The sequence below is a fragment of the Phoca vitulina genome, unplaced genomic scaffold (assembly GCF_004348235.1).
Source record: "Phoca vitulina isolate PV1807 unplaced genomic scaffold, GSC_HSeal_1.0 scaffold6, whole genome shotgun sequence".
In the NCBI taxonomy this organism is placed as follows: domain Eukaryota; kingdom Metazoa; phylum Chordata; class Mammalia; order Carnivora; family Phocidae; genus Phoca; species Phoca vitulina.
Window position 1 is genome coordinate 47,254,828 of NW_022589709.1, and position 13,260 is coordinate 47,268,087.

A 13,260-nucleotide genomic window follows, 5' to 3' on the forward strand; every position below is an offset into this window, starting at 1 on the left:
CAAAAGAGTATGGTACCAGCACAGAGAGAGACCTAGAGATCCATGGAACAGGACAGAGAGCTCAGAAATGAACCCATGATCCTCTGGTCAGTTAATCGACAGCAAAGGGAGCAAGAGTATACAGTGGGGGAAAGACCGTCTTTTCAGTAAATGGTGCTGGGGAAACCGGACCACTTTCTTATACCACAAAAATGAACTCAAGATGGATTAAAGAGCTACATGTGAGGCATGGAACCAAAAAAACTCCTCAGAGAAAACCTAGGCAGTAAACCCTTGGACACTGGCCTCAGCACCATACTTATGGATAGCTCTCCTCTGTAAAACAAAAGCAGTAACACACCATTGGGACTATTCCAAAATAATGAAACAACACATCATCTGATTATAACATAGGCAAAGCTCCTGAATAGACATTTTCTTCAACAAGACATACAGATGGCCACCAGACACCTAAGAAGATGCTCCACATCACTATCAGCAGGGAAATACAAACCAAAACCACAAGATAGCACCGTGCACCTGTCAGAATGGCCAATATCACAAGCACAAGATGTGACAGATGTTGGTGAGGATTCAGTGGAAAAGGAGCCATCATGTGCTGCTGGTGGCAATGTAAACTGGTGCAGCCACTGTGGAAAATACCAGGGAAGTTCCTCATAAAATTAAAAACAGAACTACCATACGATCCAGTAATTTCATTACTGGTATTTACCCAAAGAAAACAAAAAACACTAATTTGAAGAGTTACATCCACCCCTACGTTTTTTGCAGCATTATTTAAAATAGCCAAGATGACGTGTCCGTCAATAGATGAACAGATAAAGATGTGACATATGTATAGATTCCATTGTATATATGTGTGTATGTATATCACTCAGCCATGAAAAGGATTGAAATGTTGCCATTTGTGACAACATAGGTAGACCTAGAGGGCATTCTAAGTGAAATAGGTCTGAAAGACAAGTATCATATGATTTCACTTATATGTGTAGTCTAAAAACCAAAGAACAGAAACCAGACCATAAATACAGAGAACAAACTAGTGGATGCCAGATGCAAAAATGGGTGAAGGGCAATGGGAGGTATAGGCTTCCAGTTATGGAATGAATAAGTGACAAGGATGAAAGGGAATATGGTCAATGTTATTGTAATAGCACTTTATGGTGACAGATGGTATCTACATTTGTGGTGAGGATAGCATAGCACATGGAGTTGTCAAATCAGCCTCACCCAGAGCAAAGCTTATGATTGACCTAATACATTAAAGAGAATCACTGTTTTTCTGAATAAGAGCTGTGAACTCATGAATAAATTTGTTCATGTGAATAAAACTATACAAAATGTAAGTTTTACATAATAAAACAATCATTTAAAAAATGGAAGGCAATACAGAAAGAATGTTTACAATGGTTTTCTTAGGGTTAATTTAAATAGTGTTATTTTTAAATACTTTTTGGCATTTTTCTAGCTTTTATAATGGTCACCTATTAACTTACAGTTAGGCTTTAAAAAAAAAATTTTTTTTAACTGCCTTGCTTTCCAGGATTAAAAATCTAGTTAACATTAGAAGCAGACAGGCTTATGCTCCAGATCTTCTTTATTCACTACACCACATATTACTCAGTAAATTTCAGAAATTGTATTTAGAGCTACTTCTTCCTCAAGTACTTTACCAGAGGTGGAAGCACACAAGCTGATTTGAGTGTTTCCTCCTTCCCTTTTCTCAGTTTATTGGTAGGGATACACCCATAGGCAGTGAAATATTTGAAAGCTACCAAGGAAGAAGAAAGGGCATCAATAATGCAAAGATTTAATAACCAGCCACTGAGTTACTAAGATTTGTACGTTATAAGAAAAAGAGGCTTTTCAATTAATAATGGGCATAATACATTCAATGGGACCATATCCAGATAAATTGGTATGACTTACTGGGATCAGTACTGGCTTAGGATTCAGCTGCATGTTCCTTAAGTGGGCTCTTTATGCTCCGTCTCATGCATCACTCCAGGCCTACCTATAGTTTATGAATGCTGTTCCTCCTATGTGTTCACAGAATCCTAAAGATTATTTCGTGAGCACAATCTTTTATATACCTAGTGCATACATTATATGCCATCTTTAGCTTGAAAACATAAAATTTTATAAACTATCAAGTATCTAAAAATGCTAAAAGTGAAGCATGGCTTTCACCAAAGGAAATTCAGAATCAAGAGAAAATTCCACTCTTACCACCCTCAGAGAGCACACACGTTCTCTGACATCACGGTGATAAAATTCTGCTGTCCTTTGGCTTAAGAGAGCTCCCGTTGCTGAAATGATTGCTGGAATACCTCTCGGGCGAGGTGCTGACCACAGTCCCACCGTGAACTCCTTTACTTGCCTGTATGTTCTCAGCTTACCTTGTGCTTCCTTTCATGCGATTATTTCCCATGGAGGGCTAGTACTACAGAATGAAACACTAACCGGACTCAGGACTCAGTGGGGAAAGACGAGGTCTCGACTTTTGTGAATAAGGCAAGGCTGTGGAGGGTGCTTCTCCATTCCCTTTTTCTCTTAGGCTAGTAGGGTTAGCTGCTGTTTGGAAAGTGAGAGAGATGGTACCTCTGATCGCCCAATGCGGTCTGTGTTGGAAATATCGTACACATCCGCCACTGCTGCTGTGTCCACACCACCCGTGCCACGCTTCTGGAGTCTCAGGTTTTCCAGGATCTTGGGGAAGCGTGGATCCTGGGACAAGGGACAGTACTTAGTGTCAGAAGAAGCAAAACTGATTCACCATCATTATTGGCACATGGACTTAGTAAGATGTGTAATGAGAGACAGTAACTGTTAATATTTATGAAGCATATACTTACTGTGTACCAGGGCACTATGCTAGAACTTTTAAACCTCACAGCAACCTCATGAAGTAGGTACTGCTTTCATTCTCATTTCACAGATGAGGAAACTGAGGCTCAGAGGAATAGAACTGGTGAGGGTCACACAGCTAAAAGGTAGCAGAGCTGTTACTAACTTCTATATCATTTTTGGCATTTGGATGCCAGCTTTGGTGAGTTGATTATTCATCTGTATAATAGTTTCACTGATAGAATTAAAATCATGAAGTTAAATCACATCAAATTTTCTTGACATTGGAATAATTTTCATTCTGTTTTTGGTACGAAGCACATTTTCTAAAATGGTTTTCAAGTATTTGATTTGCTTGTGCTGTGGCAGAAAGTACTGGATGCCTACCAGAATTCTTTTTCCTCCTCATCCACAGATAGAGCTGAGAACGTGACCACTGGCTAAGTTCTTGCAAATGGAACGAACATAAGTGATGTGTACACTTCCAGGCCTAGACTTGAAATCTTCACATGGTCACACCTGCATCCTCTCTCCCCTTCCCACAAGCTGCAACATGGGGCCTGACCGTGACCATGGAGAGGGGACATGTCCGAAGACAGTGGTCCTCCCCATGCAGTTCCCTGACCAGCAGCCCCAAGTCACCTGGAAATTTGTTAAAAATGCAAATTCTGCAGGTGGGCCAAGCAGTCTGTTTTGACAAGCCTCCAGGTAATTGTGATGCAGGCTCAAGTGGGAGAACCCTCTACACTGAGAGACACAGAGATGGAAGGAACTCCATGGAGCAGGGCAGAGCAGCCCACCTGACCCTCCTGACTTGTAGGGAGAAGGAGAATTTAAACTTCTTGTTCTTGAAGCCATGCCTCTTTCTTACAGCCCTTAACCTTTTATCCTAAATAATACAAGTGTCTTTTGAAGCAAACTTAACCCTTTCTTGTTATTTCCTATTACAGGTGCAGAAAGTAAGGAAGGGTTATGGAATGATGGCGATTTCTCCCTCCACAAAGAAGTCACAGCTGAGCTTTTCCTGGTGGAACTCAACAGGGCTGTTGGCTTCATAACATTACCTTGCTGAGCTTTGGGATCCTAACGTGGACACCAGCCCGTAAGCCTGTGCCAAGGTTCGAAGGGCAGGTCAGAATGTATCCTAGTCGCTCATTCCACATGAACTCCCAGCCTCGCGCTTGGATTAAGCGTTCCACCTACAACAGTGAACAAATGGAGTTCTTAGATATCCATTCACTCGGTACATCCGCAACACCAGGGAGAGACATGTGTACTGTATGTTTGCCATGAATAAAATCTAGGCAAATTTGTATTACTTCCTTAATGGAAAAGGATACTACTATCCAAATATTAAAATGATCCAATTAAATTAGATGAAGCATGTAAAGCACTGAATGCAGTACCTAGCACATACTAAACATTCAATGAATGTCAGTTGCTGTTCATTATTTTTCGTGGGAGAATAATAGGAGAATATAGGAATTCTCAGCAGGTAAGGCTGTGGTCAGGTTACTTTATGAACAGTTACATCCTATACTGTCTCTATGCTTAGAATCGCCAAGAGCACTTTTAAAGAAATTGGAATATAATTAATGATCCACAGACTTCCCTAAACCATTCTGGACTGGGAAGGGAAGCATAGGAACTTACTAGTAATTTAAAAAAAAAAAAAAAGTCACCTATTTTTTGAAGCACTACCCTGGTAGCCCCACCCTCAAAGAGTGCCATGATCCCTAGAAAAAATTAGCCTCATCTTGGAAGTCACCGTAGTGTCTTCTGTTAAGAATGAAGAAATGTTTTCATTTTAATGAATATTAAGAAATCTCTGGTAACATCTTACTTCTTTTAGTCCACGACAGAATCGCTCAAATACTCTTTTCATATTGCCTCCTTTTTCCATAGAGATTACCCTGGTGTGGTCTTCCTCATTAATCCAGATGAGAAATGTCTTGTCATAATTATGCCTAATGAAAGGAGAAATATGGTGTTGCGTGTTAAATACATTTGTTTCAACACATGAAAATTGCCTTTACCGCTGTAGCTTGTTTCATTTCACCTTCCTCATTTCCTAGAAGGCCCTAAGTTTTTCATTGTGACTGAACAAGTACTACAGAATAATGTTAGTGTGACAGAATGACGAATAAGACCAACTCCAATGCTTAAAGATGTCATGTTTTTGCCCAACAAGAATATCATCTTCCCCAGTCCTTGGACAAGGAGGGCAATAATTCAACTATGGATAACATTTGGCTTCGACACTAACAAGAGTGTTCTCCTACAATAAGCTCAACCAAAATCTTGTGGCACTTCAAGGAAGTTTTTTACCTGCAGCCCCAGATGTTTGGGGTGCAGAAGATTTCACACGTTTGCTGCATAGATCCTGCCTGTCCACACACACGGAGCAACTGCTCATGAACACACTTAGCGCAGCTCCTTTGGAGAGTGTCAAAATAACCTACCAAAGTACAGGAATCAAAGTGGACTGAGGACTTTGGCCAAGATAAAATACGTGTATACTCGATATCCGTTCTTCCTTGTAGGGTTTTGCTTAAGTCCTCAATATTTTTCATTTTCTGCTCTTTTGTTTTAATGTCATGAAACATTCTCTGTGAGGTCAAATAACATGAAGCTAATTTTTCTTAAAAATAGTCTTTTTTCTCATGCATAATTCATGCAAACTAGCAAACATTCTTACACATCTTAAGAAACATCACAATACTTTGGAATCACACACACATACACACACACACACAATTTCTACAATCTCTCTCCCCTCCATTTAACTCAAGCCGGGCATGCTGTCAACTGCAGGTCACAGCAACTTCAGGTTAGGACAAGCAGGTGATCTGAAGGAAATCCTCTGCACACACTGCAAATGTGAAAATGCTATGTCCATACCAGATTCCCCTGGCATCTGGCCAGTCACGGGCCATCCCAGCACATGTTAGTAAAGGGGATACTGGCTTATCAAATAGAAAGTGGTCCTGCAGGGCGAAAGGGACAAAGCAGAAAGGAGAAAATGATGAGATCAGACACACCTACACATGCCCGGTCTGTCAGCCTTGGCTGCCCACTGGAACAACATGGGGGCTTTCAAAAAAATACAAATGCCCAGTTCCTGCCCCCCCAGAGATTCTGTCCTAATTGTTATGGGGTGTGGCCTGGACAGTGGGATTTTTTAAAGCTCTTCAGGTGATTCTAGTGTACAGCTAAGGCTGAAAACCACTGGCTTAGCCCAGATGGAAATACTTCATCACTATGGATTATGTCTACCCACCCGCACCAGTGACAGAGCGGGCAGTGAGTGAGGGACGCGCTCCGGGAAAGTCGTATACACAGCCACTATTCTCTATGTGGCCGGCATTATCGGGGCTTTTATTAGTATTCTTCCTTTCAATAAAAAGTATTGGAGATGTAAAATAATGGTTTACAAATAGAAATATCTACCATTAATTCAATGCTCGCTATGTGCCAGGCTCTATGCTATGTGCTTTTATTTTCCTGAATCTTCACAATACCATGAGGCAAATATAATCATTTTATTTTATGAGTGAGGAAAACAGATTCAGAGTGAGAAAACAACCTACCCAGGATCACACAGCTAGGAAGTGACAGAGCCTAGATTCAAACCTAGACCTGTGCGACTCCCAAGCTTGTGCCTTAAACTACAGTGTCCTACTCTTCCTATCAAAATCACTGTCAAGAGACTGATGTGTATACAGTAAGACTGTGTATACAGTAAGAACATGAATCTGGCTACCATGTATTCAAATTTGATTACGTTGAGGTAAGAAAAGATATGGAGAGGGAAGGCCTTCTACGGTCTGAGTGGAAGGGGTGGGAGACATTAGCCAGAGCGGACTTGGTGGCCTTATGCTGGAAACCACCAGTGGCTGCTGGAGGCCGAGGAGGGCTTATTCTCTAACAGAGCAGGCAGAGGGTTGGCCTGCCGGCTGCAGAGACCAGGAGACTGAGGCCCATAGAGACTACAAAGCTAGCTCATCTAGTTTGGCAGTGGGGCATATTTTGTGGCATTACATCTTCTGAAACGACAGATACTTTGCTTCTGCTTTTCTTCAGAGTTAAAGTAAAAGTTACTTCTGAAACTGCTATCCCTTTTTAGCTAGGCTACAGGGAAAATAAGTAGAAGGACTTGAGTTTTGTCTCCCCTAGTGTTAGAGGGAAGCTGTCGAGGACTCATGGAGGCAGGAGAAATCCCAGAGCGGCCCCAATGGGACTCAGGGCAGACCTTCCACCTCGGTAACTTCCTTTCCAGATTTTCCTAGCTTCCAGGACTTTCTTTGGGAATGGCAATGGAGACCATTCTCAACAAGCAAAGGGATCTTCCATTTAACCTCCACCCATGGATCCCCAACCCCCCAGCTCCATAGTGGAGTTTCCTCTGCAGATTTTAACCACAGACCATTTCTGTGGCTTGACCTAAAGTGTTAAGGCCTCATTTTCCTTCCTTATGCTGAACAGGATGAAGTCCCAGCAAGCTCCCCATGAGGCCTCACGGTGCCCATGAGGGCTCTGGGCACAGCCCCACCCCAGGCAGGGCCAGATGGTTCAAGGGCCACTCACGTCTATGAGCTGTTGCTGGTCCTGCTCGGTCATCTCAGACAGCTTGTAGTAGCGGCCTTCCAGGTCCCCTTTGAGGCCCTGCAGGGCCATGATGGCCACGTTCTCCACCTCCCGCCGCTCAGCCCGGGTGCAGGCAGGCGGCAGGCTCAGCCCGCGGATGCTGCGGCCTGTGCGTACCCGAGAGGACAGCACGTAGCGCTCGTCAAACTGCCCCTGCGTGATCTGCCGGAGCAGAGGGCGCCCAGGGTGAGCACGGCCAGCTGCGGACTACAGTCCCGCCATGACCACCGTGGTTCCAGCCCACTGACCTGCAGCACCCCCGACGGGGGGCCCTCAGACCCTGTGCACAACATGCTGGACACATGTTGGAATTACAGGGTGGGGGTCGCATAGATACGGGGCCGAGCTACTTTATGCAGTGCCATCCGGAATCCTTTACCCCACTAGGTGCGGGATAAAAAAAAGGAACTGCTTTAGGAAAGGCTTACAGCTCTCACTGGCCAACACCACCCTACTGGTCCTGATTAAAGAAAAGAAAGACTTGGGGACCTTTCTGACCTCCTTGCCCCTGCAGGGGGTGTGCTCTGCCAGGGCCATCCCAGAGCTTGCAGAGGGCATCTGAGCCCGGCTGAGTCAGCCTCCTCGCAGGTGCCCCTCATTTCAGGCTCTGGAGTGCCAGCTTCCTGGGAAAGCACAGGGGGCTGCAGCCTACCTTGGATGCGTCCAGATCCGTGGAGTGCTTCATCACCTTGGGGTCATAGCCATTGTGCCTTAGCTTGATGACAGGATCAAAAAGGTCGGCAAACACCTGTAGAAGGGAAGACACACTTGTTTCCTCTTTAATTGGGTCATCTATTAAGAGGTCATCCCTTTCATTTGCCCCTTCCTCCCTTAAGCGCCAAAGCTGCCGCCCTCCTCTGTCGTTCTCAGTGCTACCACGCAGGAAATGGGGGTGGTGGATTGATGGTTACCAATAATAACAGCAATGACAGGCCACCTCCCTAGTGAGTGATTCTGCCAAGTTTACTGCCATGACACTGAGCAAGAAAGCCTTGTGTTTAAGGATTTGAGGTTTTTCCCCAGCAGTCCTTTCTTTGTAAGATGAAAGCAGCTGCCAGAGCAGAAGTGCCACAGGCGGTTTTGTGGTCAAAGAGATGATCAGGTTCGGGAGTGTGAACATAGTAAATTCACGGAAAACCAGCTGCGCTACAAGAGAAGTGCACAGCAGCGCTCAGGGCAAAGCCAGGACCTCTCACCCTGCGGTCCTTCCCCAGCCCAAACTATCTTGTGCAAAATCTATTTTTTTAAAAAGCAAAAACTTCAGGTATATCCTTTAGGTAAGATAATGTTAAGAAGTCACAACGGAGTGCCTGCTGCCTCTGGGAGCTGCAGGAAGTGGGTGGCCAGGGGTGGGGCAGCACATGGGGTCCCAGGAGCCAGTTCTGGTCTGAGACTCTGGGGGTCCAGAGCAGCGCACAGCTCTGTATGAATGAACTACCAGTCTTGTTAACCAGCAGGACCCCCTCCCTCCTCTTGATGGCTGTTCTCCCAGGGAACTGCCTTCAGCTCCCTGCCATTTGCCGTGGTGTAGAGGTAGCTCTGTGATGAGGCCTGCATGGTGACTGAGCCGCCCTAGCAGCAGACTGTCCTGTGCTTCTGCCCCAAGGATGAGGACATGGAGATCCTGGGATTCCTCTGAGAGACGTGATGAACTCAGTCATCTAAGCTACAGTGGTTGTGTGATCAGCAATTCCCAAGCTAAAGACACACACCATCCTCCTTCCTCAATAAAGTCTAGCCACAAACACACCATGTCCTAATGTCTTTTTGGTGCATATGTATCACCAATAAATTACAACATTTTGTCTGTACCAATTCATCCCCTTGACAGTCTCAGAGAGCCCTGTCCTGTAACTCATTCCTCCGTGAGGTGGGATACTAGAACCGCAACAAAGGAAGCCTTATCCCTGGGAAGTTGTAGACCTTCTTGTTCCAGAAAGCATTCCAGATGTTCTGCTGAAGCTGGCTTCCCTTTATGAATGCTGGCCCCACAGAGAAGAGAAGGACTCTGGGACCCAGAGCACCACCACCCCCCACTCTGGAATTAGCAGCCAAGTTTTACCTCATAGGACTCCTCATCACCAGCCACCATGCCCACAGTCTTTATGAAGGGGTGGCCAGGGTTGTCCACTCCAGTCTGGATACACTGGTCCAGGGTGTAGCCATTGGGCGTCACCTTGTTGCGGAGCTTGGCGTAGATGGTCGGGGTGAGGCACTCGGCCATGCAGTTGTTGTGCTTTCGCAGATCAGGGTAGTCTGCACTGCACGCGGAGGGGAGAGGCTTTCAGTGAGCGGTGCCTGAGGGAAGCGGCCTGCAAAAGGACTTTGTTTCTGGCCATCCTTCCACCAGGCTCTCTTTGGCCAGTGGGCCTGGGGACACGTGTCTAGGAGTCATGACTTTAAGCCAGATTAAGGGATGCCTGGGTGGCTCAGTTGTTAAGCATCTGCCTTCGGCTCAGGTCATGATCCCGGGGTCCTGGGATCGAGCCCCACATCGGGCTCCCTGCTCGCAGGAAGTCTGCTTCTCCCTCTCCCAGTCCCCCTGCTTGTGTTCCCTCTCTTGCTGTGTCTCTCTCTGTCAAATAAATAAAAATCTTAAAAAAAAAAAAAAAAGTAAGCCAGATTAAAAAAAAGAAAAAACAGTCCCCTGGACAGCCTGAGAAGGAGACCTGGCCCTGCTTAAGGATTCCATGATGCTGGCTACAGGAGCCCACAGACCATGGCTTACTGGAAAGGGGAGACAGAGTGAAAATTAAATAATAAATGGAAATTCCATGCAGATTTTTTTTTTTTTAACCCAGATGTTCTGGTAAAATGCAGTAACCACATTTTGGTCCCTTAGGTCTGTGATGGAGAGACTAGGAACCTGCAGGTGGAGCTACATAGAAATTCAGTTATTTATCTGTCCTCTATCTGTGGTGCAAGTTCCATGAGAGCAGACTGGGTCTGCTTTGCTGAGAGTAGTGGCTGGCTACAGAAACGGGCATTCAGTACATATCTGTTGGAACAGTACACAGAAGGAAATAAAGTGAGGCGCTCTCTTACGCCGGGATGTGTCCTGGCTGAAGAACAAGGGATTCAGGACTCCCATGGGCTCCAACACAGGTAATCTCACTTCAGGAATTCCTGAGGTACATGGTAGATGTCGGTAGTTCCCTCAGAGATCTGGATTCCCACAAGAGCCAATGAGTATCTCTGAGAAGAACATCAAGTCTTCCTGGTCTGTCTCCTCCACACCTGCCTCTGCGGAATCTTGTGAAGTCAGCACTGCATGCCAACTCTATGCAGTGTGCGCGGTCTCATCCGTGGTGAGGAGCCAAGGGCTGAGAAATCATGTCCATCTTCATGCCACTTCCCCACTTGCCATCTGCAATGGCCTTTAAAGCTGATACTTAACATCAGTACCACAACATCATTCTCCAGAAAGTGGGACGGCAGTGAGTGAAGCATGGGCCTGGAATCAGGGTCCTTGGGTTTGCATTTGGCTGCACTAAGTGTGTGAACTTGGGCACTGCTTCATTTTTCTAAGTCTCCATTTTATCACAAAGGGATGCTAAGATGAATAAAATAGATACTCCATATATAGCGCTTAACACACATCAAAGTGCTCAACCAATGTTCATTATGAGTATGATCACTATTCAGTTAGACCCCAAGCTCTGGGCAGGAATGATAACACTGCACTTTCTTGGATTCACCACAGGTCACTGTGCTTTGTGTCAACAGTGGGATGGTCAGTTTGACTTAGTCATTCTCAAAAGCAACAAGAAGGACCCTTGCTGACAGTTTCTGGCAGGGGACAGCATATTTGTGGCTGACACCAGGAGTTCTTACCTTGGCGGGAACATGCGGTGGTGCTCCCGGGCCTCGGCGCACACGTTCTGCCGGTTCAGCAGGTACCCAGTGGCTAGGGCACTGGTGCCCATGGTAGCAAGTAACAGGGAAGCATTGCGGCCAGTGAGCAGCTTAGAGAAGGCACTGGCCATCCTTCCTCTTGGATGAGTGTCTGAAAGCAGAGACACTGGATTAGACAAGCTCCCGGGGTAGCCCTGAGCCCCAGCACAGCGATCGCCAGGCAGAGAGAAAGAACTGCAAGGAGCCACTGCCTCTCTTTTGGTTTGGTTTTTCTCTTTCTTCCTTTCTCACCCATAACCCTTCACACTGCGTGCGGAAATGTGCGTAGTTGTAGACACTGTGAATGTCCAACTGCCTGAAGTCCATTGCCATTTTCTCCAGTTGAGAATACAGGAAAAATAAACACAGGATTTCCGCTGCTGGCTCTGTGACAGACCAGCTGCTCCTTTGGAACCCGCCACTGCACAGTGAGGAGAGCCTGAATAGGACGGGTTCCTGGGCTTGGAAGAAGTAGAGGGAGTCTCTGAGTCCTACCCTCCCACTCCACTCGCTGCAAATGAGCTGGTGGCAGAGCTCGGGGTAACAAGCGAGGAGGTTTGGGTTATCTTGAGGACAGATGTCCATCTGAGCACTAAGGTCAGGATGCCAGCAGTGAGGTGGAGAGCTCCATCTGTGACTCCCCTAGTGAGCTAGGACCCTTGAGAGGGGTTAAAGTGGCCCAAGGTCAGCAGACCCCAAATCCCTGGCTCCCAGCAGAAGCAGAAACAAATCCTCTCTAAGGAAAGTACACTCAGTTTAGGCTCTGGTTTCCTACAGATGAAGATCAAGTAACAAGTTCTCAAAGATCAGCAAGCACACAAGGAGGAATGGGGAGTCAACAGAGTCAAACTATCTTTTAAAAATGAGAATGAAAATAAAGAGATCATTAACAAAGGAACCACTAAAATATATACTTTAGGAAGAAACAGACATTAGAAGGACAGCCTGAGATGCCGATAAAATGTAGAAGACATATGTAAGTATTTGTTTAGATGTATTCAATATCAACAAAGAATGAAAATCAGGATAAGGACCTGCCCAGACAGATATCCTGCTGTGTCTGCTATTGCCCAGAGATCCGAAGGACCAGTTAATCCACAGCATCACCCAGCAGGGAGCTATCTAATGTGGGTTGTTGAGTGCAGAACAATAGAACAGATCACTGTAAGTACTCTCTCTTATGTTCATCTCTGTGATGCTCAAATACAGGGAGTGTGGAATTTTTTCCCTAATATTTAGAAGGTTCCAAGGACTGCTACAAGATCCTTCAAGCTTAGCCCCTGCAAAGAGCCCACTGATATGTATGGCTGTGGCTGAAAACCTGGGCCACCCAGTGGAAGATAAGCTTTTAATAAGGTGAGTTCGGCATAGCCTTACACACAATTCTAAGAGCAGCCTTTTGAGGTTCACTTTCTTCCTTGATTGTATTTTGGGAACTGGGATCAGTCTATGAACTTTATGCTTCCAGAATCTCCACCTAAAAGTCTCTATTTAACATCTGTGTGGGCAATACTAAGGAGAAACTTGAATATCTCAACCAAAAGCACCAGAGTCCTTGAAAAAATTTAGGATGTTATTTTTCTGCACTAGCCCAGGAAATCAGATTATCAGAGAGCCTTTCTTCTGTGCTAATGTCTAAAAACAATTCCCTGAGTCCTAAAGACAACAGAAATTAGTAATCCTCAGACAAGATAAATGGGCTATTTCCTAAAGTTGTCCTAGGGACTTGGACTGGCCCAACAGTAATCTCATCACACGACTTCAGGCTGTTGTTGGTCTCCTTCCAAGAGTAGGTGAGGGCTCCTCAGAGAACTGTCCCAATACTTGCTGGCCCTTGCGTGTGGCAGGCAGCACTAATGTACATCTTTCCGT

The 13,260-nt window shown here is 45.5% G+C and overlaps 1 protein-coding gene across 2 annotated transcripts in view; it reads right to left on the bottom strand.

Moving 5' to 3' along the window:
* Positions 1-1,156: 1,156 nt before the first annotated feature.
* Positions 1,157-13,260, bottom strand: part of CKMT2 (creatine kinase, mitochondrial 2) — a 29,071-nt gene continuing 16,967 nt past the window's right edge. The window contains exons 2-9 of one of the 2 annotated variants that reach the window (XM_032404090.1): positions 11,329-11,500; positions 9,557-9,755; positions 8,147-8,242; positions 7,435-7,656; positions 5,749-5,834; positions 4,691-4,814; positions 3,912-4,046; positions 1,157-2,727 (exon numbers count right to left, since the gene is read on the bottom strand). In XM_032404090.1, the coding sequence (XP_032259981.1) occupies positions 2,554-2,727; positions 3,912-4,046; positions 4,691-4,814; positions 5,749-5,834; positions 7,435-7,656; positions 8,147-8,242; positions 9,557-9,755; positions 11,329-11,500 (1,208 nt within the window). In that variant the 3' untranslated portion in view covers positions 1,157-2,553. Of the gene's footprint in view, positions 2,728-3,911; positions 4,047-4,690; positions 4,815-5,748; positions 5,835-7,434; positions 7,657-8,146; positions 8,243-9,556; positions 9,756-11,328; positions 11,501-13,260 lie in introns of those variants that run through there. The other variant, XM_032404091.1, reaches the window with a different exon arrangement.